Raw genomic sequence first — 24,419 nt, 5'->3', positions numbered from 1 at the left:
GTAGAACTTTTACTTGCTAATTGATCTGAATTACATGTCATGCAGTCATCACACGAGTGAGACTTCCAGTAATTTATATTTCACCCCTCCATTATTTTGTTTGTACAGTTGTCTCCCCCACAGGTTCTCGTCCTCCTAGCCGTAACCGGGACAACGAGATGCCTGGAGACGAGGAGCTGGGCTTTGAGGCTTCTGTAGCAGCACTGGGTAAGATCAACCACAAGGTTTTTACATTTACACCTTCAGAAAGTGGTAGGCAACACATTTAATGGATCAGTGATGAAGTTAGTGATACTTAAATAGGAAAACGTCCAGGTACCAGTTTGGCTTAGAAACTGCTGAACTCGTTTGCTGCTGTCTGTTCATATTTCTACCCCCCTTTTTCCCCTGTAGGTATGAAGACCACAGTGAGCGAGGCAGAGCACCCTCTGCTGTGTGAGGGGACCAGGAGAGAGAAAGGAGACTTGGCTCTGGCCCTCATGATCACATACAAGGATGACCAGAGCAAGCTGAAAAAGGTGGCCGTTGGTTTCGCACTGTAGCCAGTAGAATAACTACCAAATAAGGCTTGTGATGACACTCCCTCTCCCTCTGTGACCTCTCAGATCCTGGACAAGCTGCTGGACAGAGAGAGCCAGACCCACAAGCCCCAAACCCTGAGCTCCTTCTACTCCAGCAAGCCAGCTGCCAACAGCCAGAGGAGCCCATCCAAGCACGCTGCCCACAATGCTCACGGACACGCCACCGGAGGGGTGTCCAAACACGCCCCCAACGCCACGGCTGCAGCTGGGTCCTCCTCCTCTGTGCAAGCGGTGGTTACTGGGGGGGCAGCAGGACAGCTGGCGGGCAGCGGGGTGCAGAACAATGCCACTCCCGGAGAGGGCGTCAGTGAGGCCAGAGAACAAGGTGAGAGACAGTCAGTATGGTTATGTCGTACTGTACCTGTCCTGCACTGAAAATGCTGTTACCCTACATATGCAAAACAGATTTGTTGAAAATGGAAGGAATTATTTGAATCCAACCCTCACTGTTGTTACTGTATGCATGTAAAACTTATTGAATACTTCACTTATTGTCTTAGCAGATGGCGCACAGCCTGCATCATGTGACCAGCCGAGCGAGGCTGTCCCATTCAAGCCCGAGGGCACAGTGCCCAGCCGCTTGGCGCTGGGAGGACGGGGGGCATACAGCGGGCGTTGCTGGGGCTCTCCTGTCCGCCAGAAGAAGAAACACACAGGTAACGAACTAACCATGACCCTCAACCTCAGATTAAGACATTGACTGTGTCTGAAATAACAGCCTATACTATGACTCAAATGGCCGTCTAGAGGTAGCATTGACATGTGGCTGACTTTATATTGTTTTCCCAGGCATGGCGAGTATCGACAGCAGTGCTCCTGAGACCACCTCAGACAGCTCCCCCACCCTCAGCCGACGCCCACTCAAAGGGGGCTGGGCCGCAGCCTCCTGGGGAAGGGGCCAGGACAGTGACAGCATCAGCAGCTCTTCCTCTGATTCGCTGGGCTCCTCCTCATCCAGCGGCTCTCGCAGGGCCGGAGGCGGAGCTAGGGCAAAGAGCACAGACACCAGCAGGTGAGTGACTCTCCTCCTACATATTCTATACATGTGTTGATGCTTTCTAATTATTGGAGAACTCAATTAAGGTATTGACGAAAATATGCTAATAGACTGAATTTCCTCTTCCCGCCACCCTCTTAGGTATAAAGGGCGTCGTCCAGAGTGCCATGCACCCCATGTGCCCAACCAGCCATCGGAGGCGGCGGCTCACTTCTACTTTGAGCTGGCCAAGACGGTGCTGATCAAGGCCGGGGGCAACAGCTCCACCTCCATCTTCACCCAGCCCTCAGCCAGTGGGGGCCACCAGGGTCCCCACCGCAACTTGCACCTCTGTGCCTTCGAGATCGGCCTGTACGCCCTGGGCCTGCACAACTTTGTATCGCCCAACTGGCTCTCCAGGACCTACTCCTCCCACGTCTCCTGGATCACAGGTGAGGGGCTATGTTTTTCTGTCCTTTTTCATCAGGATAGGTCATCCCAAAAGCGTTTATTTTTTATTTTTAAATAGTCCATGAGACACGGGTGAGCTTGGTTTGGCCCACCACCACCACCACACTTTACATGAGTGTCTCCTCTTCCTCTCCCCTCCAGGCCAGGCCATGGAGATCGGCAGTGCTGCCCTCAACATCCTGGTGGAGTGCTGGGATGGGCACCTCACCCCTCCCGAGGTGGCATCACTGGCAGACAGAGCATCACGGGCGCGGGACCCCAACATGGTTCGCGCTGCAGCTGAGCTGGCCCTGAGCTGCCTGCCCCATGCACATGCCCTCAACCCCAATGAGATCCAGAGGGCCCTGGTGCAGTGCAAGGAACAGGTACATGTCCGGTACTCTTCAGTTCTGCAGAAGACACATCGGACTACTCATGTAGGCTGGGCATATTTTTATTATTTTACCCTTTTTATCAATTTTGTCCTGAAAATTCACATTTTTCTTTTTTTGATCTCATCATTTTTTCTCTATCTCTGTCTTCACCCCCTCCCCTCCTCTCTCCCTGCAGGACAATGTGATGCTAGAGAAAGCCTGTATGGCTGTAGAGGAAGCAGCCAAGGGGGGCGGTGTGTACCCTGAGGTTCTGTTTGAGGTGGCCCACCAGTGGTACTGGCTCTATGAGCAGACAGTAGGAGGGGGCTCAGGGGCCCAGCGTGAGGGCCCGGGACGCTGCAGGGCCAACGGTGGAGCTGGGAGGAGGCCCCCGGAGACGGTTCACGGTGTAATGGACAACAGTGGCAACATGGAGTCCTCTGGTGTTGCCACAGTGACTGCCTCTGTGACAGCAGCGGCTGTGGTGCCCGTCATCTCTGTGGGCTCCACCATCTACCAATCACACGCCCTGCCTGGCTCTGCCATGGCCCACCCCCACTCCCAGGGCCTGCACCCCTACACTACCATCCAGGCCCACCTGCCCACCGTCTGCACCCCCCAGTACCTGGGGCACCCGCTGCAGCATGTCCCCCGGCCCACTGTGTTCCCCTTGTCAGGGGGTGCGTACCCACAGGTAAGAGGACTGTCTGGAGGCATCATGGGAGGGAGGATGGAGAGGAGGGAGGATGGAGAGGAGGGAAAGACTGATGGAGACAGAGAGATGGATAAGGTGGGCTGGGAGAGAGATGTTGGGGAGAGAACTGGTGATAAGATGTTCAAATCAAATCGGGATGTTACTGGTACTTGTTTTGACAAATAAACTCTGAAATAGGCTGGCTGAGAATCATCACTTGGGCTTCCAGTGAAATACTGTGTTGATAGTTCTTACTTCCTTAAGTAGCTTCCATCTATGTAGAAGACATTACGTCTCCCTATAGACCCACACCTCTCCTTCACGCTACATGCAGGGCTTTTCTCAGTCCCTAGATCCCTCAAACTCAACTCTGGGCCTCGAACTCGCAAGATCCATTTGAATCTCCAGATTCACTAACAAACAGTTTTGAATTCCATTTATTTATGTATTTTTCATTATTGTTTTGGTAACTGTTTCTCATATTTTGTTATTTTAATGACCTTCACTTTGGTTTGTGAAGTTTGGTTTGAATTGAGACGGAGAAGGGAGGGGGAGTTGGGAGGGAACTGAAAGATGACAATATTGAAACTAAGTTTCAAGGAGACTCAACTAGACAACTGGAACGCTGCCAAGTGATCAGTATGCACCAGTGTACCTACAGTGTTTGACTTTGAAAATCTTTTTTTTTTTCTTCTCTACATTCTCTCTTGTGTATGTCAGGAAGTTGAAGAGGAAATGTTTGGAGAATGTACTAGTATTCACTATATGAATCATAAATGACTCATCTCTTTTTGTATTAAGCCCACGACCATTGTCTTCCGTCACTCCTACATGTCGCTCTTCCCTCAGTGCAGACGAATGTTGCACTATCTGAAGTAAGACAGTGGCCCGCAACGGCAACAGAGAATAGCATCTAACTAATTTTAAGTGTGTATGTGTGCCCTCTCAGGGAATGCACCCGGCCTTTATCGGTGCCCAGTACCCGTTCTCAGTGGCTACCGGCCCCCATCCGCCCATGGCAGCAACTGCGGTCACCTTCCCTGGTATTCCCGTGCCGTCCATGACCCAGATCGCCGTCCACCCGTACCACACCGAGACCGGCCTGCCTCTGAGCACCACTGTAGCAGGTGAGCAGAGACCACTGCCGCGTGTTTGCGCGCGTCCATGTGTGCATGATCTGTAGTCAGTCTGTCTATAAACGTCAAATAATAATATATTTAGCATGCTAGCTGATGTAGCTGATGGCTCACATTCAACAGCAGCATTCTTTACTTGGATGTTTTATAATGGGCTCTCCATGGCACTCTCAGGAGCCGCGTCTTTTTCCTCTTTCTATCCAGTAGGTGGCGTCCATTCAGGCTCCACAATCCAGGCCATTCAGGCGTCATCTCTTCCTGGTATGTCTTCCCAGCCCGTCTCATTGGTCAGCGCCCCCTTCCCGTCTGAAGACGAGCAGCATAGCCAGCCTATCAGCCAGCAGGGCCTTCACTACCTGCACTCAGCCTACAGAGTTGGTGAGGAACACACATATGCTTTTAAGTGTCCATGATAAGATTCTCTAGATGTAATACTAGATGGTATATGCACTGTGAATATCAGTTTAATCATTTGCTATGGTTATGCTTTTTATTCAAAGTAATTGATGGTGTTGATATTTGACCCTGACTCTTTAATAGGCATGCTGGCTTTGGAGATGCTGGGCAGGAGGGCGCACAACGACCACCCCAATAACTTCTCCCGCAGCCCCCCATACACGGAGGATGTCAAGTGGCTCCTGGGACTGGCTGCACGGCTAGGTGAGAAAGGGGCAGGGATGACGAGGGCCTGCTGCGGGCATCTTTGATTCTAGTGGTTGTTTTATAAATTAAGCCAGCATCACAACCTCTGGTGGTTTAAGAAGGCGAAGAGTTGAATGCTAAGTAAGACACACAAACATATCTATATCGGAGCACTGAATTGTCTGTGTATGTTGAGAGGATTCTAGTGAAATGACTCTGCCGGAATTCAAAGTAGAACATACTGTATCTTTTGATTTATTTTTTATTAGGATCCCCATTAGCCGACGCCAATGACGACAGCTAGTCTTACTGGGGTCCACCCCTTAACGAAAAAGACATTACAGACAAAATTCTTAACAATTTACATATATTTAAAAACATTAACATGTAGTGTGTGTGTGTGCGCATCTGTTAGCCATAGACATTCGCTAACTGTCAGCAAAGACTAAATGCTCACCATTCTCCCATCCTCCTCAGGTGTGAACTACGTGTACCAGTTCTGTGTGGGCGCGGCTAAGGGTGTGCTCAGCCCCTTCGTCCTTCAGGAAATCATCATGGAGGCTCTCCAGAGACTCAACCCCGCCCACATCCATGCCCACCTCCGCACACCCGCCTTCCATCAGCTGGTGCAGCGCTGCCAGCAGGCCTATCTACAGGTAACACCCGGGCCCAGGCCACAAACAACCCCTAGACCAGGGTTCCCCAACTGGCAGACCCAATTTTATTTGGCCCCCCAAGTTTTATGAGCAAAAATAAATAAATAAATAATAATTTGTATTGTTGTACATAAGACTGTAAAAACAACAGCAAATCAGCTCCAAGTGATTTTAGTTTTGGAAATCTGTTCCAAAGTATTCCAACACATACAGTGCATTCGGAAAGTATTCAGACCCCTTGACTTTTTCCACATTTTGTTACGTTACAGCCTTAATCTAAAATTGATTAAATTATTCAATCTACACACAATACCCCATATTGACAAGCGAAAACAGGTTTTTCGAATTTTTTGAAAATGTATATAAAATATATACTTTATTTACGCCAGGTCGCAGTTGCAATCAGACATGATGAGCAACACCCGTGTACAACACAAATGCCAGGAGGCACATGCGTAATCATTTATCTCAGAAAATGTGTGACTTGATCGAGACAGTTTATATTTTTTAATATACTTTTTACAAAATTTAACATTTTTTACATATTTTTTTCATAATGCTTTAAAAAAATGGAAACTGGTGTTAAGACCAGGAAAATCCTGAAACGAAAAATAAATACTGAAGGGGGGGCCTATGGGAACCTGTAAGAGGGTGTCAAGTTTAAGAACCATCATAAATGACAGGAACCACATAATGCCGGGGGTTGGGTGAAACATATTAAAGCATGACCCTCATGTCAAAATCATCATTAAGCCCTGATGGATGTAAAGTGCCAAGCGTATGAATCCAAAGTTTCCTTTGGAACAGCTTTTTTGCTCTGGATGAAGGTTAAACTTTTTCAATACCCTGAAATCGTAAAGAGGAGACACTGAAGATTTGTTAAAGGGGTAATTTTCATAATTATGCCGTATGGTGCTCTTGCTCACAAATTCTTTGCTTAAGGCGCATAGAGATTTTCCCACATACAAAATACCACATGGGCAACGTAAGATGTAAATAACATTCATGGTGTTACATGTAATAAAGCATTTAAAGGGATACTTTACCCACCCCAATGAGGCCCTTTATAGACTTTCCCAGAGTCCAATGAACTTGTGGATACCATTTCTATGTCTGCGTGCAGGTTGAAGAAAGTTTCTAACTAGCTCTAGCTCAATTGCTAACTAGCGTTCTAACTTCCTTCATTCTGGATGCAGAGACATAAAAATGGTATCCAAGAGTTCATCTGACTCTGGGGAAGTAGATAAAGGGCATCATTGCCAAAAATCCAGAAATATCCCTTTAACGTTAAACCTTTTACAAGACGAGGGTGTCTAAAGGCTCTTTTTACGCTATTATTACACTGTACGCAATTGCCACAGGGATGATTGCTATCTCTGAGAGGCGCAAGGAGGGTTTGTTTGGGGCCAGAGTTGAGGCTCGCTCGAACAAGTTTATTGCGGAGGTTTGGACATCGTTTATAAACAAAAAGAGGGGGCTCTTTAAATAGCTGGCTCAGGGTAGGATCAGATGTAAGTAGATGCCAGTGCTGCGTCACATAATGTTTTATCATGCAGTGAGCTCCAAAACTATTGGGACAATGACACATTTGTTGTTTTGGCTCTACCCCAGCACTTTGGATTTGAAATTATACAAGGGCTGAGGTTAAAGTGAAGACTGTCAGCTTTCATTTGAGGGTATTTTCATCCATATCGGATCAACTGTTTATACATATAAAAAAATGTAGGAGCAAAAGTATTGAGACAAATTCACTTATGTGTATTTTAAAGTAGTCAAAAGTGTAGTATTTGATCCCATATTCATAGCGCGCAATGACTACATCAAGCTTGTGACTCCTATAAACTTGTTGGATGCATTCACTGTTTGTTTTGGTTGTGTTTCAGATTATTTTGTACCCAATAGAAATTAATTGTAATTAATGTATTGTCATGTTTCCAAACCCTTCTACATTAATGTGGATGCTACCATGATTACAGATAGTCCTGAATGAATCATGAATAATGATGAGTGAGAAAGTTAGAGACATGAATATCATACCCCCCCAAAAAGGCTAACCTTCCCAGTTATTGTAATGGTGAGAGGTTAGCATGTCTTGGGGGTATGATATTTGTGCTTCTGTAACTTTCTCACTCATCATTATTCACGATTAATTTAGGACTATCCGTAATCATGGTAGCATCCACATTCATTTAGAAGTGTTTAGAAACATATATTCTATTGTTATTTACTTTAAAAGAGACTCTAAAATGACACAATACATTATTTAACATTCATTTATATTGGGCACAAAATAATCTGAAACCAAAACAAACAGCAAATGCATCCAACAAGTTTGTAGAGTCACAACCTTAATGTAATCATTGCGTGCTAGGAATATGGGACCAGATACTAAACTTTTGACTACTTTTGGTCCCCTAAAATGGGGGGACTATGTACAGAAAGTGCTGTAACTTCTAAATGGTTCACCCGTTATGGATGAAAATACCCACAAATTAAAGCTAACAGTCTGCTCTTTAACCTCTTAGTCATTGTATCATAATTTAAAAAAGTGTCACTGTCCCAATACTTTTGGAGCTCACTGTATCTGCTTTGGGGTTAAATGTGGTTATACGTAACGGAGCAGTTTCTCTTCGTTATCACACGTTTGCCCAGCAACTCTTGGCGCACTGGGAAGAGGAACCTCTGTCGAAGAAACGCTGTTTCATGGCTGCAGCCTTGTAGACATAATCGTCAGTGGAGTGGCACAGGCATCTGTCTATTGAATTGACTCCTAGGTAAACCGTTTTCAAATGCATTAGGAAGCACACTGTAAGCTCAAATTTAAAGTGTTATGGTCTGTCTTTTTGATAGAGGGTGGTGATCCACATATCTAGAAAATTGAAATATTTCACATTCTATGGAGAACTTAAGATCAAGGTTTATACCATTTTGAGGAAAGAGACAAATTCATTATGTTCATCCTGACTTCCAGTCCAAATGTACAAGATATCATCAATATATATCATATTGAAATTGTCTGAAATTGCAGCAGTATCATAGGGCAGTATCTACCCTTTTGAGTCGTCCTCCATTTAAACCGCACCATTGTGAGCAAATTGAAGCGCTCTCCGTTTCCCGTTTTAATAATCTATCAATTTAAACTCATTATGATACAGAATCTGTCCTGAGAGGTAAAAAAATAAGCACCTGCTCAAGGCTGGGAGTGAAAAGACACTGCACTGGATGTGTGCTGAATTCGCATCACTTCATTAATGCCCTCAAGGGCTGAGATGGGGGGATGTGATTAAATTAACAAATGTAAACCTAGTTAAAGGTGGCTATATTAAGATGCACTATTCAAAAGTATGTGGACACCCCTTCAAATGATTGGATTCGGCTATTTCAGCCACACCCGTTGCTGACGGGTGTATAAAATTGAGCACACAGCCATGCAATCTCCATAGACAAACACTGGCAGTAGAATGGCCTTACTGAAAAGCTCAGTGACTTTCAACGTGGCACCGTCATAGGATGCCACCTTTCCAACAAGTCAGTTCAGTGGTGTAAAGCTCGCCGCCATTGGACTCTGGAGCAGTGGAAACACGTTCTCTGGAGTGATGAATCACGCTTCACCATCTGGCAGTCCAACGGACGAATCTGGGTTTGGCGGATGCTAGGAGAACGCTACCTGCCCGACTCCCGACTGTAAAGTTTGGAGGAGGAATAATGGTCTGGGGCTATTTTTCATGGTTTGGGCTAGTCCCCTTAGTTCTAGTGAAGGGGAAATCTTAACGCAAAGCATTAAATGACATTGTAGATGATTCTGTGCTTCCAACTTTGTGGCAACAGTTCGGGGAAGGCCCTTTCCTGTTTCAGCATGACAATGCCTCCGTGCACAAAGCGAGGTCCATGCAGAAATGCTTTGTCGAGATCGGTGTGGAAGAACTTGACTGGCTTGCACAGAGCCCTGACCTCAACCCCATCGAACACCTTTGGGATGAATTGGAATGCCGACTGCGAGCCAGGCCTAATCGTCCAACATCACTTTCCGACCTCACTAATGCTCTTGTGGCTGAATGGAAGCAAGTCCCTTCCCAGAAGAGTGGAGGCTGTTATAGCAGCAAAGGGGGGACTAACTCTATATTAATGCCCATGATTTCGGAATGAGATGTTCGACAAGCAGGTGTCCACATACTTTTGGTCATGTAGTGTATAACATTGATAGTGGACCACATTGATATCTGTATTCCCACCAAACACTATTGTCCAATCCAAATTAACCACAAGCCCCTATGTACGTGTGTAGATCTGAATGGATTAGTATTCGCAATGCTCATATTCTTGATGACTAATGTTAATAAGCTCACTGGTTTGAGACCACAAAATCAACCAAAACTGCTAAATAGCACTTCTAATAGCTCTATATTGAAAATACTTTGAAGAAAAATAGCTGAGATTAAAGGAGTTATTCATTTGCTACCTGGTTTTATGATTTTAGTCATTTAAGTTCAGACTAAAACAAACATTTTTTAAATTATTTTTTATAACAAAATAACAATTTGGGTTACGACCCACCAGTTGAGAAACTGCTGAGAAACTGCTGCTCTACAAGTTCATTGGGGGTAGTAGGGATTGGTTTAGGATTTGGGTGCCCTGTCTCTGTGACTAACATTGACATATGTAGTAAAGTAGATTACCCTTTGGTGCCCTGTTTGACTCAAAGTTAATCTGCTCCTCTGTGCCCCCCCTTATCCCCCACTGCAGTACATCCACCACCGGCTGATCCACCTGACCCCGGCAGACTACGATGACTTTGTCAACATCATCCGCAGCGCCCGTGGGGCCTTCTGCCTGACCCCTGTGGGTATGATGCAGTTCAACGACGTGCTGCAGAACCTGAAGAGGGGCAAGCAGACCAAGGAGCTGTGGCAGCGCATCTCTCTGGAGATGGCCACTTTCTCCCCATGACTGTGAGGGCAGTGGAGTGGGAGAGGAACGACGCTCCCACCTCACAAACCCGCATCCCTGTCGAGCTGTCTCTCTCCATCAACCCTTGGCTCTGCCTCGAATGCTCTCCCCATCCACCGCCCTGGCCTCTCCCTCACCTGACCTGACGTCAACCCTCGTTGTGTACCTTGATGTACATACCCTACACAGCACACAGGCAGCACAATCAACCCCCATTCCCCACCCTTTTAGATGTCATAACTGTGTGAGACGTAGAGCTTTGAGGTAAGTTGAAAGGGAATCAGCTTATGTAGTCTTCTGTGTCCGTGACTGAATTGCCTCTCCCATTATCGTGTTTCATGTCTCTGTGTAACTTCCTGTAACATATATTCCCCCTCATGTTCATCCTCACAACTTTCCTTCCAGAAGCAGTCACGAAGGGATGCTTTTTGGTTGGTTGGGGCATATAAGTGGTCATTTATTTTGTTGATGTTAGTTGGTTATTTTATTGAAACCACTGAGTAAGTCAGATTCATACTGCAACATTCCTCTGTCCTGGGGGGAGTGAGCCTCCACCAGTCACTACGGATCTGAATTTTGGGTATTCTGACAGTGTTTAAAAAGAAAGAAAAAAAATAGACAAAAAACAGTTTGTTGAAATAATAAAAGAAAAAAGAAAAGAAATGTAATATGAAAATAGTAACCTGAGTACGGGTGAGGATTCTTTTAGTGTTTTATCTTTTTGATATTTTGAATGATGTGTATGCAGAGAGGAATGAGAGAGTGTAACGTGAGTGTTGTGTGGGTTCCCTTTTCCAATTCAGCGGTTTGAGGTTTTGGGTCTGGGAACACAGGTGTCTGGCTGGACCAAACTCATTGGCCCTTTTTGATTGGGTCAAGAGTGCAAGTGGATGGCCTTTTGTGAATCTCAAGTACAATCATCCAATCAAATATCAGGATCACATAAAGGATGAGTGGACATGACATTTACATGCCCTGCACATCTAGAATCATAAAAGTGCTATGCCCATAAAGGCTGATATGCAAACTGTGTCTCCAGGTTACATCCATCAGCTGTTACTGTGGAATTAATGTGCACTGTCCATTGATGTTCTATAGGGGGCGTTGTCAGATCCCTGTGTTCCAAACCCGCACCTCCAACTCTGCTCTGGAGCTCACGGGTGACGTGACTTAGTAGAAAATGTTCTGTGATATTTTTGTATTCCTCAGTGTAGCTTGGTTGGGGAAAAAAAGTGTATATATATAAATTGTGCTGATTGCAAGAGGTTGTAATTTAGAATAAAAGAAAAAAGGACAGATAAAGCAATACTGAAATGTAGAGTTTACTTAATAAAGGTGATTCAAAACACAAATGTGCTGGAATTTATTTTGTGGATGGAATGTACAAAAAATGGACACTATCAAAATGTATCTGTAGCGTACACAGATTTGCAAATGTTATTGCAGGTGCAGCGAAATGTTTGTTTTGAGCTCCAACAGTGCAGTAATGCCTAGCAATAATAAAAATACAAACATAATCCAGAGATGAAAAAAATAATATATATATATATATATATCAGAACGAGCAATGTCAGAGACCGGAATGTATGTGTGTATGTACAGTTGAAGTCAGAAGTTTACATACACCTTAGCCAAATACATTTAAACTCAGTTTTTCACAATTCCTGACATTTAATCCTAGTAAAATTCCCTGGTTAGGTCAGTTAGGATCAACACTTTATTTTAAGAATGTGAAATGTCAGAATAATAGTAGTGATTTATTTAAGCTTTTATTTATTTCATCACATTCCCAGTGGGTCAGAAGTTTACATACACATTTAGTATTTGGTAGCATTGCCTTTAAATTGTTTAACTTGGGTCAAACGTTTCAGGTAGCCTTCCACAAGCTTCCCACAATAAGTTGGGTGAATTTTGGCCCATTCCTCCTGACAGAGCTGGTGTAACTGAATCAGGTTTGTAGGCCTCCTTGCTCGCACACGCTTTTTCAGTTCTGCCCACACATTTTCTATAGGCTTGAGGTCAGGGCAGTCTGGTTCATCCTTGGGAGCAATTTCCAAACTCCTGAAGGTACCACGTTCATCTATACAAACAATAGTACGCAAGTATAAACACCATGGGACAACGTAGACGTCATACCGCTCAGGAAGGAGATGCGTTCTGTCTCCTAGAGATGAACGTACTTTGGTGCGAAAAGTGCAAATCAATCCCAGAACAACAGCAAAGGACTTTGTGAAGATGCTGGAAGAAACAGGTACAAAAGTATCTACATCCACAGTAAAACGAGTCCTATATCAACATAACCTGAAAGGCCGCTCAGCAAGGAAGAAGCCACTGCTCCAAAACCGCCATAAAAAAGCCAGACTACGGTTTGCAACTGCACATGGGGACAAAGATTGTACTTTTTGGAGAAATGTCCTCTGGTCTGCTGAAACAAAAATAGAACTGTTTGGCCATAATGACCAGCGTTATGTTTGGAGGATAAAGGGGGATGCTTGCAATCCGAAGAACACCATCCCAACCGTGAAGCACGGGGGTGGCAGCATCATGCTGTGGGGGTGCTTTGCTGCAGGAGGGACTGGTGCACTTCACAAAATAGATGGCATCATGAGGAAGGAAAATTATGTGGATATATTGAAGCAACATCTCAAGACATCAGTCAGGAAGTTAAAGCTTGGTTGCAAATGGGTCTTCCAAATGGACAATGACCCCAAGCATACTTCCAAAGTTGTGGTAAAATGGCTTAAGGTCAACAAAGTCAAGGTATTGGAGTGGCCATCACAAAGCCCTGACCTCAAGCCTATAGAAAATGTGTGGGCAGAACTGAAAAAGTGTGTGCAAGCAAAGAGGCCTACAAACCTGACTCAGTTACACCAGCAATGTCTGGAGGAATGGGCAAAAATTCACCCAACTTATTGTGGGAAGCTTGTGGAAGGCTACCCGAAATGTTTGACCCGAGTTAAACAATTTAAAAGCAATGCTACCAAATACTAATTGAGTGTATGTACATTTCTGACCCACTGGGAATGTGATTAAATAAATAAAAGCTGAAATAAATCATTCTCTCTACAATTATTCAGACATTTCACATTCTTAAAATAAAGTGGTGATCCTAACTGACCTAAGACAGGGAATTTTACTAGGATTAAATGTCAGGAATTGTGAAAAACTGAGTTTAAATGTATTTGGCTAAGGTGTATGTAAACTTCCGACTTCAACTATATATAAGGTCCCACAGCTGACAATGCATGTCAGAGCAAAAACCAAGCCATGAGGTCGAAGGAATTGGCCGTAGAGCTCTGAGACAGGATTGTGTCGAGGCACAGATCTGTGGAAGGGTACCAAAAAATGTCTGCAGCATTGAAGGTACCCAAGAACACAGTGGCCTCCATCATTCTTAAATGGAATAAGTTTGGAACCACCAAGACTCTTCCTAGAGCTGGCTGCCCGACCAAACTGAGCAATCGGGGGAGAATGGCCTTGTTCAGGGAGGTGACCAAGAACCTGATGGTCACCCTGACAGAGCTCCAGAGTTTCTCTGTCGAGATGGGAGAACCTTCCAGAAGGACAACCATTTCTGCAGCTCTCCACCAATCAGGCCTTGATGGTAGAGTGGACAGACGGAAGCCGTCCTTGAGTGGCCCGGACTTGAACCTGATCGAACATCTTTGGAGAGACCCGAAAATAGCTGTGCAGCGACACTCCCCATCAAACCTGACAGAGCTTGAGAGGATCTGCAGATAATTTTTTATTTATTTTTTTAAGAATGGGAGAAACTCCCCAAATACAGGTGTGCCAAGCTTGTAGCATCATACCCATGAAGACTCAAGGCTGTAATCGCTGCCAAAGGTGCTTCAACAAAGTACTGAGTAAATGGTCTGAATACTTATGTAGATGGGATATTTACGTTTTATAAATGTACAAAACCCTCTAAAAACCTGTTTTTGCTTTGTCATTATGGGGTATTGTGTGTAGATTGATAAAACAAAAAAACAACATTTAATCAATTTTAGAATAAGGCTGTAACGTAACAAAATGTGGAAAAAGTCAAGGGGTCTGAATACTTTACGAATGCAGTGTGTGTATAGATGCATATATCTGTGTATATAGATGGATAATGGTGTGTAAAGATGGTGTGTATGAATAGAAAAGGTGTGTACCTCAGTAGTTATATAGGATGAGCCATGACTAGAATACAGTATATACATATAAAGTGGGTAAAACGGTATGTAAACATTAAAGTTACCAGTGTTCAATGACTGTAAGTAGGGCAGCATTCTCTAAGGTGCATGGTAGAGTATTGGGTGGTAGCCGGCTAGAACAGTGACCTAAGGTTCAGTGCAGGGTACTGGGTGGAGGCCGGCTAGTGGTGACTGTTTAACAGTCTGATGGCCTTGAGATAGAAGCTCTATTGAGCCATTATTACTCTAAATCAGAAATACTGTTTTTGGCTAAATCCTCTGACCACTGACTGGCAAAATAAAAAGGTATGATTGATGTAAAATGCATTCTACGATCTGTCACAGTATGACCAGGAGAGGGAGCTATAGGGCAATGTATGATCAAGTTCACCTGTAGCCTGGTGAGCTTATTTCACACTTACAGTTCATTATCTTCAGTTCCATGTGATGTTTGAAATAGGGCGTACAGTCTGATAACTAATTATGTTATTGAGCATTTCCCCCAAAATTCAGTTCAAAGTGGCTTTCATGGAAGGGGTTCCCAAATTAGACAATGTGGTTCACTTTGGAAGACACAATATTTTAGATGCCACTTGCTACCTGCTCACACGCCAGTCAGCATTTTGTCAAGATTTTGTTAATCACTTTCATGATCCAAGTAAAAGGAGTAGCATAGCTGAATAAGCTCTGCGCTAGAGAAACATTTATGTTATGGCCTTTAATTAATTTGAGAACTGTACAGCTTATAATTTAGCCCCTTATGCACCTGTGAGTGAAAAGTAAGCCTGAAAGAAGCTCGGGGTGTTCTGTCGGGACAAGGGTATCATGACATCTATCAGTGTTATGGGGATTAAACCAAGCATGATCAATTTTATTGTCCGTTTTGCGCTTTTACCTTAAAATACCAACACAATTATGTTTCAAATTGGGTAATTTCGATGATTTTCCTCCTCTCCGATCAGATATATTATTCCAAATAACCAACGTTTGTATGTCCTCTGTTACGAAATCTCCCTCCTCCTCCTGCTCCCTTTGGTTCATTCCGGAGTTTCGGCAGAATGCATCGATTGCTGAATGAAGATGGCGGATTCACGAGCGATGCTGTCAACTAGACTTTAAGCATTTGCATATTTTCTGTCATTATGCGTTTCGTGTGGATATTGGTCTTTCAAAAACGTACCTAGGTAAGTAAAACACAATATTTACATTGAGTGTTTTGCGTGTCCTCTTTAACTTGAAGGCAGCCCATTGAATGTGTGCAACACTAAGTTAGCCGGTAGGCTAACCTCGCAAGCTACAGTAGCTAGCTATATTTCACTGCCAGTTGGCACTGGAGGGTTTTCCTCTCCATTCTTTCTTTACAATTTAAGTGAATGACGTGGACATATGTCTATTCACGTCATTAGTAACGTTAGCTAACTATGAAGAAAACAAACATTTGGTGAATTCCAGCAGCATGTGTTTATTGTTGGAACTAGTCGGTCTATCGTAATGTTTAGAGTTGTTTGCTTACTATTAAGAGGGTAGTGGTGAATCATATGGCGGACTGTTGCGTGCAAAAGTTTTTCCATAACCAGTAACGCCCCATCGTTATTCTGGAATGTAACAGCAACTGTAGCTTTTTTACAGTGTAGTGTTTTTGTATACAATTCTGAAATATGTTTGAAATACATTTGTTTACATTTACGCGTTGTAAGTGAGAAGTAGGCATTAGTCTGAAGCCGAAAAGTAAAGGAAATTCACATGAGCACCATGATGCCTATTCCACCCATGCTCTACCAAGGTTTTCCAGCACACAGCTTTGATTTACTACAGTAACTATGTTGGTATATTGTACTTCAAACAATGTGGTTGAATTGGTGTTTGAAATTCACTGCTCGACTGCTGGACCTTACAGATAATTGTATGTGTGGGGTACAGAGATGAGGTAGTCATTTAAAAATAATGTTAAGCCCTATTATTGCACACAGAGTGAGTCCATGAAACTCATGACTTGTTAAGCAAATGTTTACTCCTGAACATATTTAGGCTTGCCATAACAAAGGGGTTGAATACTTATTGACTCAAGACATTTCAGCTTTTCATTTTTAATACAATTTGAAAAATATCTAAAAACATAATTCCACTTCGACATTATAGGGTATTGTGTATAGGCCAGTGACACAATCTCAATACAATCAATTTTAAATTCTGGCTGTAACATGTGGAAAAAGTCAAGGGGTGTAAATACTTTCGGAAGGCACTGTATGTTAACACTCCACTGGCCTAATAATTGCAGAGTATTCCAGACATTTTGACTCTGTAACAGTGGTGGTAGAGGTTATGCCAGGACAGGGGCCGGCCACTCCTATATAATTATTTGCACAAGGAACCACATGGTCTTTGGTTATTGAATGGTTAGTAGATTGAAGTTGCCGCCGTTGATTGATTGCGATGTGGACACCATTAGAGAAAGAGCCACAGCAACCCTCGTTTTCAGTGAAGTTTTCTCTGATAAGCAGTGTTAACTTGATAGGTTTTAAACTATTGTTTTGAATCTATCGATCCTGATGAGTAATGTAATGCTAGTGAATGAATGTAATTATTTTACCAAATTGCACTTATACAATGCATATAAAAAGTAGCCTACATTCAGCATCACGCTCAGTTTAATTCTGCACCTACAGTGCTATGAAAAAGTATTTGGCCCCTTTCTAATTTTCTCTACTTTTGCATATTTGTGATACTGAATGTTATCAGATCTTCAACCAAAACCTAATATTAGATAAAGGGAACATAAGTGGACAAATAACACAACAATTACATATTTATTTCATAAACAGTTCTGCAACACCCAATTCCCCTGTGTGAAAAAGTAATTGCCCCTTTAAACTCTATAACTGGTTGTGCCAACTTTAGCTGCAATGACTCCAACCAAATGCTTCCTGTAGTTGTTGATCAGTCTCTCACGTCGCTTTGGATGAGATGGGTCCCATTATGCCTGGCGAAAACCAAACACTGCATTCCACAGTAAGAACATCATACCAAAGGTCAAACATGGTGGTGATGGTTTGGGGATGCTTTGCTGCCTCAGGACCTGGACGACTTGCCTTAATAGAAGGAACCATGAATTCTGCTCTGTATCAGATAATTTCTGCAGGAGAATGTCAGACCATCCGTCTGTGAGCTGAAGCTGAAGCGCAGCTGGGTCATGCAGCAAGACAATGATCCAAAACACACAATCAAGTCTACATGAAAATCGCTAAAAAGCAACAAATTTGAAGTTTTGGAATGGCCTAGTCAAAGTCCAGACCTAATCCCAATTGAGATGTTGTGGCAGGACTTGAAACGAGCAGTTCATGCTTGAAAACCCACACGTCACTGAGTTAAAGCAGTTCTGCATGGAAGAGTGGGCCAAAATTCCTCCACAGCGACGTGAGAGACTGATCAACAACTACAGGAAGCATTTGGTTGGAGTCATTGCAGCTAAAGGTGGCACAACCAGTTATTGAGTGTAAGGGGGCAATTACTTTTTCACACAGGGGAATTGGGTGTTGCATAACTGTTTATGAAATAAATATGTAATTGTTGTGTTATTTGTTCACTTATGTTCCCTTTATCTAATATTAGGTTTTGGTTGAAGATCTGATAACATTCAGTATCACAAATATGCAAATGTAGAGAAAATTAGAAAGGGGCCAAATACTTTTTCATAGCACTGTAATACTGAACACTTTTAAAAGCTGTATTTTGAAAGACTGGGTACAATAAGCTGAGTCCTTGTTTCATGATCCCCCTTCAACAACTTCTTTCATTCTATTTTTGATTGGAAGGCCCAATTAGTGTTGAACTGTGGACTCAAGCCGACGTCTGTCCTCTGAGCATATTACTGATGTCTGAGATACTCTTAATTATAAAGTGATTAAGGCCTGGGGGTGGCTCTCACAAGGAGAGTGTTTCTGCATGAAGGGCATTAAACTAGGCCTTTTAAAGTGGAACAGGACAAAGCCCATCTCCGACAGCACAAGTTTAAAATGGACTACGCAAAAATAGTAATTTTGTGTTTGTTTTGCACATATTTTACCTATTTATAGAATATTACTTTGCTTTGCTAGAAGATAAGGTTGATTGGATATTTTCTTGCTGTCAATGCTCATCGGCAAGCATTTAGATTGTATGTTCCTATTCTATACTGAACAAAAATATAAACACAAATGTAAAGTGTTAGTCCCATGTTTCATGAGCTGAAATAAAAGATCCCTGACATTTTTCATATGCACAAAAAGCTTATTTATTTTGTGCATTTGTTTACATCCCTGTTAGTGAGCATTTCTCCTTTGCCAAGATAATCCATCCACCTGACAGGTGTGGCATATCAAGAAGCTGATTAAACACCATGATCATTACACAGGTGCACCTTGTGCTGGGGACAATAAAAGGCCACTCTAAAATGTGCAGTTTTGTCACACAACACAATGCCACATATGTCTCAAGTTTTGAGGGAGGGTGCAATTGGCATGCTGACTGCAGGAATGTCCACTAGAGTTGTTGTCAGATAATAGAATGTTAATTTCTCTACCATAAGCCACCTCCAACGTCGTTTTAGAGAATTTGGCAGTACGTTCAAACGGCCTCACAACCGTAGACCACGTGTAACCACCAGCCCAGGACCTCCACATCTGGCTTCTTCACCTGCGGGATCGTCTGAGACCAGCCACACGGACAGCTGATGAAACTGAGGAGTATTTCTGTTTGTAATAAAGCCCTTTTGTGGGGGATAAACTCATTCTGGTTGGCTGTGCCTGGCTCCCCAGTGGGTGGGCCTGGCTCCCAAGTGGGTGGGCCTATGCCCTCCAAGGCCCAGCCATGTGAAATCCATAGATTAGGGCCTAATGAATTTCAATTGACTGATTTCCTTATATGAACCTTAACTCAGTAAAATCATTGAAATTGTTGCATGTTGCGTTTTATATTTTTGTTCAGTAATTTGCTGCCTAATAAAGTTTGAGAGCGGACATTTCTTCCTTTGCCTGAGTTTTAGTCCAACACGTCAAGTGCACCTGATGTTTATGGTCCTTGCTGAGATTTTATATTTAGGCTATACTTTGTTTGTCATTCGGCAATTGACACCTAGGCATAAACCACAAGAAATGATGTGGAGCTGGTATTTAATTGCCTCATTCAACCCTGCGGGGTTCTCTGCTGACTTCATGATTTGTGGTGGTTACGATGGAGTTGAAGTACATTAATAACATTTATACCCTCCAGCTTGGAAAATGGGCCATGAGATTGATGCAGGGTTGCATTGACATTTAGGAGCTGAAGGGTGGCAGTTGTATGGCAATCTCAAATCAAATGTATTTGTCACATGCTTCGTAAGGTGTAGACTAACAGCGAAATGCTTACTGGTGGTTAAGTTGAGCATCAATAAATTCCTCTTATTCTTCACTTACTAAGACACATGATTTTGCAGAGATCTCAGTACACTGACTCAAACCCTGTACCTTCCCTGGAAAATGGGAGAATGATGTTGGCAGGGGTTGAAATCCTAAACACAATCGCAGCAACACATGAGGAAATGCTAATGGTTTTGTCTGCTTGAGGCTGCTCTCATTGGTTAGAGATGTGGGCTTCATGTACAGAAATGTATTTTCACAAGTATTATCTGCTGAAACAACTAGAACTAGTCACCAGGGTTGGGGTCAGTTGCTTTTAAATGAGGAAAATTGGAACTGGTATTGGAATTTCAGTTTGCTTTCTGAATTGACTGTCCTTACTAGGTCATTTTCAGAGGGTCTAGATGGTTGTTGAATGAATGGGTCAGTACTATCTATTCTGAGCAAACATCCTGTGTATGACTTTGGAATTCAGAATCAGGCAGTGCAATGAAGGGTATCCGCACTGTGTGTGTTGGAAAATTATATTACATTTTGTTTGTTCTAGATCAGTGGTTCCCAACCAGGGGTACTTGGCCTAGGGCTGGGCGATATGGCCTAAAAATCATATCTTGATTTTCTCAAACTTATGGGCGATTCACTATATATATATATATATATATATATACACACAGTGGGGAAAAAAAGTATTTAGTCAGCCACCAATTGTGCAAGTTCTCCCACTTAAAAAGATGAGAGAGGCCTGTAATTTTCATCATAGGTACACGTCAACTATGAAAGACAAAATGAGAAAAGAAAATCCATAAAATCACATTGTAGGATTTTTAATGAATTTATTTGCAAATGATGGTGGAAAATAAGTATTAGGTCAATAACAAAAGTTTCTCAATACTTTGTTATATACTCTTTGTTGGCAATGACACGGGTCAAACGTTTTCTGTAAGTCTTCACAAGGTTTTCACACACTGTTGCTGGTATTTTGGCCCATTCCTCCATGCAGATCTCCTCTAGAGCAGTGATGTTTTGGGGCTGTCGCTGGGCAACACGGACTTTCAACTCCCTCCAAAGATTGTCTATGGGGTTGAGATCTGGAGACTGGCTAGGCCACTCCAGGACCTTGAAATGCTTCTTACGAAGCCACCCCTTCGTTGCCCGGGCGGTGTGTTTGCGACCAAACACGACGAGTTGAGTTTTTACCAAAAAGTTCTATTTTGGTTTCATCTGACCATATGACATTCTCCCAATCCTCCTCTGGATCATCCAAATGCACTCTAGCAAACTTCAGACGGGCCTGGACATGTACTGGCTTAAGCAGGGGGACACGTCTGGCACTGCAGGATTTGAGTCCCTGGCGGCGTAGTGTGTTACTGATGGTAGGCTTTGTTACTTTGGTCCCAGCTCTCTGCAGGTCATTCACTAGGTCCCCCCGTGTGGTTCTGGGATTTTTGCTCACCGTTCTTGTGATCATTTTGACCCCACGGGGTGAGATCTTGCGTGGAGCCCCAGATCGAGGGAGATTATCAGTGGTCTTGTATGTCTTCCATTTCCTAATAATTGCTCCCACAGTTGATTTCTTCAAACCAAGCTGCTTACCTATTGCAGATTGTCTTCCCAGTCTGGTGCAGGTCTACAATTTTGTTTCTGGTGTCCTTTGACAGCTCTTTGGTCTTTGCCATAGTGGAGTTTGGAGTGTGACTGTTTGAGGATGTGGACAGGTGTCTTTTATATTGATAAGTTCAAACAGGTGCCATTAATACAGGTAACGAGTGGAGGACAGAGGAGCCTCTTAAAGAAGAAGTTACAGGTCTGTGAGAGCCAGAAATCTTGCTTGTTTGTAGGTGACCAAATACTTATTTTCCACCATAATTAGCAAATAAATTCATAAAAAATCCTACAATGTGATTTTCTGGAATTTTGTTCTCTCAATTTGTCTGTCATAGTTGACATGTACCTATGATGAAAATAACAGGCCTCTCTCATCTTTTTAAGTGGGAGAACTTGCACAATTGGTGGCTGACTAAATACTTTTTCCCCCCACTGTATCTATAAATAAATAAATAGGCCTTTCATTTGTTGTACAATTAAAGTTAAAATATACTGCATTTTAAACGGTTAGCAATGATCTAATTAATTTAGGGATTGTGAAATTATAGCTAGGCTAAATATAAGCCTTTCACAACCATAAGACCCACTAATCATTTTATCTGCTTTTTTGTAATAATCACTGATCTGTCTTTCAAGTCTGTCTATGAAAATGCCATTTTTTACCAGAACCATGCATAATGCACATTCACTTCTTGTAGCAGTCATAATAGAAATGTAACAGGTCTCATAAACAATCTCTCAAGCACAAGCCCACATGCTAGTGAGTAGCCAGCTAATCTTTATAGGAATCTTTATATTTCAAGTTTAGACTAATTGGATCTATTTGCTAGCTAACAAGACAGAACCGTTGAATTGTTATGAACACACCCTTCTGTCCTTGTCCAACTTTTTGAACAGCATGCAAGCCTGTCCACTTTGTTCAGATGTTGAAATAATAAATAAAGATCATTTACATTTTGAAACATTTCGCTAAAGTGGCATTATTGGAATGTCGACGCGCTAAAAACTTCTTCAAGCCTAACACGCGGTGTTCACAGAAGGCCACATCGAATATATCAAACAAACAGCAAGTCCTTCCGAATCCCCCCACCAAGACATGGATAAACACATAAACCCATAGAAATCGGTAAATCTGAAGGATCTATTTGAGCAAATGGGAAAGATGAATACAATTTTGTTGGATGTTGCATCCGATGTCTCCACGATAAAAACACTATCGAGCTAAAGGAAAAAGTTGATGCGATACAAGAGAGGATGGAAGGGGCAGAGGGACGAATTTCGACAGTAGAGGATGCCGTCTGGAGAATGGTAATGAGAATCACGAGAAAAAGCTGTATATATTGTGGAATCGTGTCGAAGAACTTGAGAACAGAAGTAGGAGAAATACGGTGAGATTGGTTAATCTGAAAGAGGGGAGTGAGGCTGGCTGTGGACTAATCTCGTGTGTGCAGAAAATCATCGCAGAAGGATTTGGATTTGATGACAGGCAGGAATTAGAAATTGAACGAACCTATCGCAGTTTAATCATGCCTGACGAGAATAGGCCCCCGAGAACGGTTCTCATCCGCTTCCTACGATATACAGCTCGGGACGAGGTACTTAAAGCGGCGAAAGAAAAGGGTGGCATTCAGGGGGAAGGCCGCCGGCTGTCTTTTTTCACAGACCTGTCAAAGAATTGGCAATGAAGAGGAAGAAGTTTGCAAAGGCAAAGAAACAACTACACGAGAAGAACGTCAGGCACACACTGGCATTCCCAGCGACCCTGCTCTTTACTTGGAAGGGAAAGAAAATGATTTTCAAGGACAACGTGGAGGCAGAGAGATTCTTGCTAGAGCAAGGTGTTTAGCCTACATAAAGAAGACAAGACAAGGTAAAATACAAGTTGAATTGTATGCCGTTTACTATACAAATGAAGGTAGCCTAAATGTTTGCGGGAGGGTTGCTAATTTAGCCTTTCAAGCGCATAACGGACCATAAGTATTTTTGAGTTGAGACTGCAGGTTATCTTCTGCAGCATCAGACAGTTCTGTGATGATTGACTCATCGAGAAGCAACGTTACATTCCTAGTTGCTTTGTTTTATTTTGGGATTGGTTATCTACGTTTATTTACACTGCTTTATTGTACAGCTGGAGCATATATTGTGAAATGTTATATAATGATGTTCATTAGTTGTCACGTGTGTTAAATTGGACACTTCACACTCAGGCTATAACTACTCAGCGCAAATATGGCTAAAGGTTATTTTAACATAATCTCTTGGAATATAAATGATTGTGTTAACCAAGTGAAGAGGAAAAACATCTTGACATATTTCAAATCAAAACAGCCGGATATTGTGTTCATACAGGAATCACATTTAACAGATACAGAGGCACTGAAATTTAGAGGAGGCTGGGTTGCAGAAGTTTATCATAGCTCATTTAATTCCAAACAAAATGGGGTGGTTATTCTGAAAAGCAAAATACTTAATTTTATAATGTTGAAGCGACACTGATGAGTTTGGCAGGCTTATGTGCATTGAGGCTCTTTATAAATGGGATTAAGGTTATGCAACATATACAGTGAGGGAAAAAAGTATTTGATCCCCTGCTGATTTTGTACGTATGCCCACTGACAAAGACATGATCAGTCTATAATTCTAATGGTAGGTTTATTTGAACAGTGAGAGACAGAATAACAACAACAAAATCCAGAAAAACGCATGTCAAAAATGGTATAAATTGATTTGCATTTTAATGAGGGAAATAAGTATTTGACTCCTCTGCAAAACATTACTTAGTACTTGGTGGCAAAACCCTTGTTG

General features: G+C 42.7%; 2 protein-coding genes across 10 annotated transcripts in view; both read left to right on the top strand.

Moving 5' to 3' along the window:
- LOC311134016 (zinc finger SWIM domain-containing protein 8-like) overlaps positions 1 to 11,802 on the top strand; it is a 35,650-nt gene extending 23,848 nt beyond the window's left edge. The window contains exons 11-23 of one of the 8 annotated variants that reach the window (XM_084167635.1): positions 109 to 207; positions 394 to 518; positions 606 to 906; positions 1,085 to 1,237; positions 1,371 to 1,593; positions 1,720 to 2,009; positions 2,170 to 2,393; positions 2,578 to 3,075; positions 4,025 to 4,202; positions 4,419 to 4,589; positions 4,752 to 4,871; positions 5,331 to 5,509; positions 10,253 to 11,802. In XM_084167635.1, the coding sequence (XP_084023761.1) occupies positions 109 to 207; positions 394 to 518; positions 606 to 906; positions 1,085 to 1,237; positions 1,371 to 1,593; positions 1,720 to 2,009; positions 2,170 to 2,393; positions 2,578 to 3,075; positions 4,025 to 4,202; positions 4,419 to 4,589; positions 4,752 to 4,871; positions 5,331 to 5,509; positions 10,253 to 10,456 (2,765 nt within the window). In that variant the 3' untranslated portion in view covers positions 10,457 to 11,802. Of the gene's footprint in view, positions 1 to 108; positions 208 to 393; positions 519 to 605; positions 907 to 1,081; positions 1,238 to 1,370; positions 1,594 to 1,719; positions 2,010 to 2,169; positions 2,445 to 2,577; positions 3,076 to 4,003; positions 4,203 to 4,385; positions 4,590 to 4,751; positions 4,872 to 5,330; positions 5,510 to 10,252 lie in introns of all 8 variants that reach the window. The other 7 variants (XM_084167634.1, XM_084167633.1, XM_084167631.1 and 4 more) reach the window with 7 other exon arrangements.
- Positions 11,803 to 15,704: 3,902 nt separating this feature from the next.
- LOC311131426 (bifunctional heparan sulfate N-deacetylase/N-sulfotransferase 2-like) overlaps positions 15,705 to 24,419 on the top strand; it is a 176,958-nt gene continuing 168,243 nt past the window's right edge. For both annotated transcript variants that reach the window (XM_084164402.1, XM_084164405.1), the window contains exon 1: positions 15,705 to 15,818. The gene's annotated coding sequence lies outside the window, so the exon portion shown is untranslated. The remainder of the gene's footprint in view (positions 15,819 to 24,419) is intronic.

Source organism: Coregonus lavaretus (genome assembly GCF_964263955.1).
Source record: "Coregonus lavaretus genome assembly, chromosome: 1".
In the NCBI taxonomy this organism is placed as follows: Eukaryota; Metazoa; Chordata; class Actinopteri; order Salmoniformes; family Salmonidae; genus Coregonus; species Coregonus lavaretus.
Note: the sequence above shows the minus strand (reverse complement) of the source record. Positions and strands in the feature narration are given on the sequence as shown.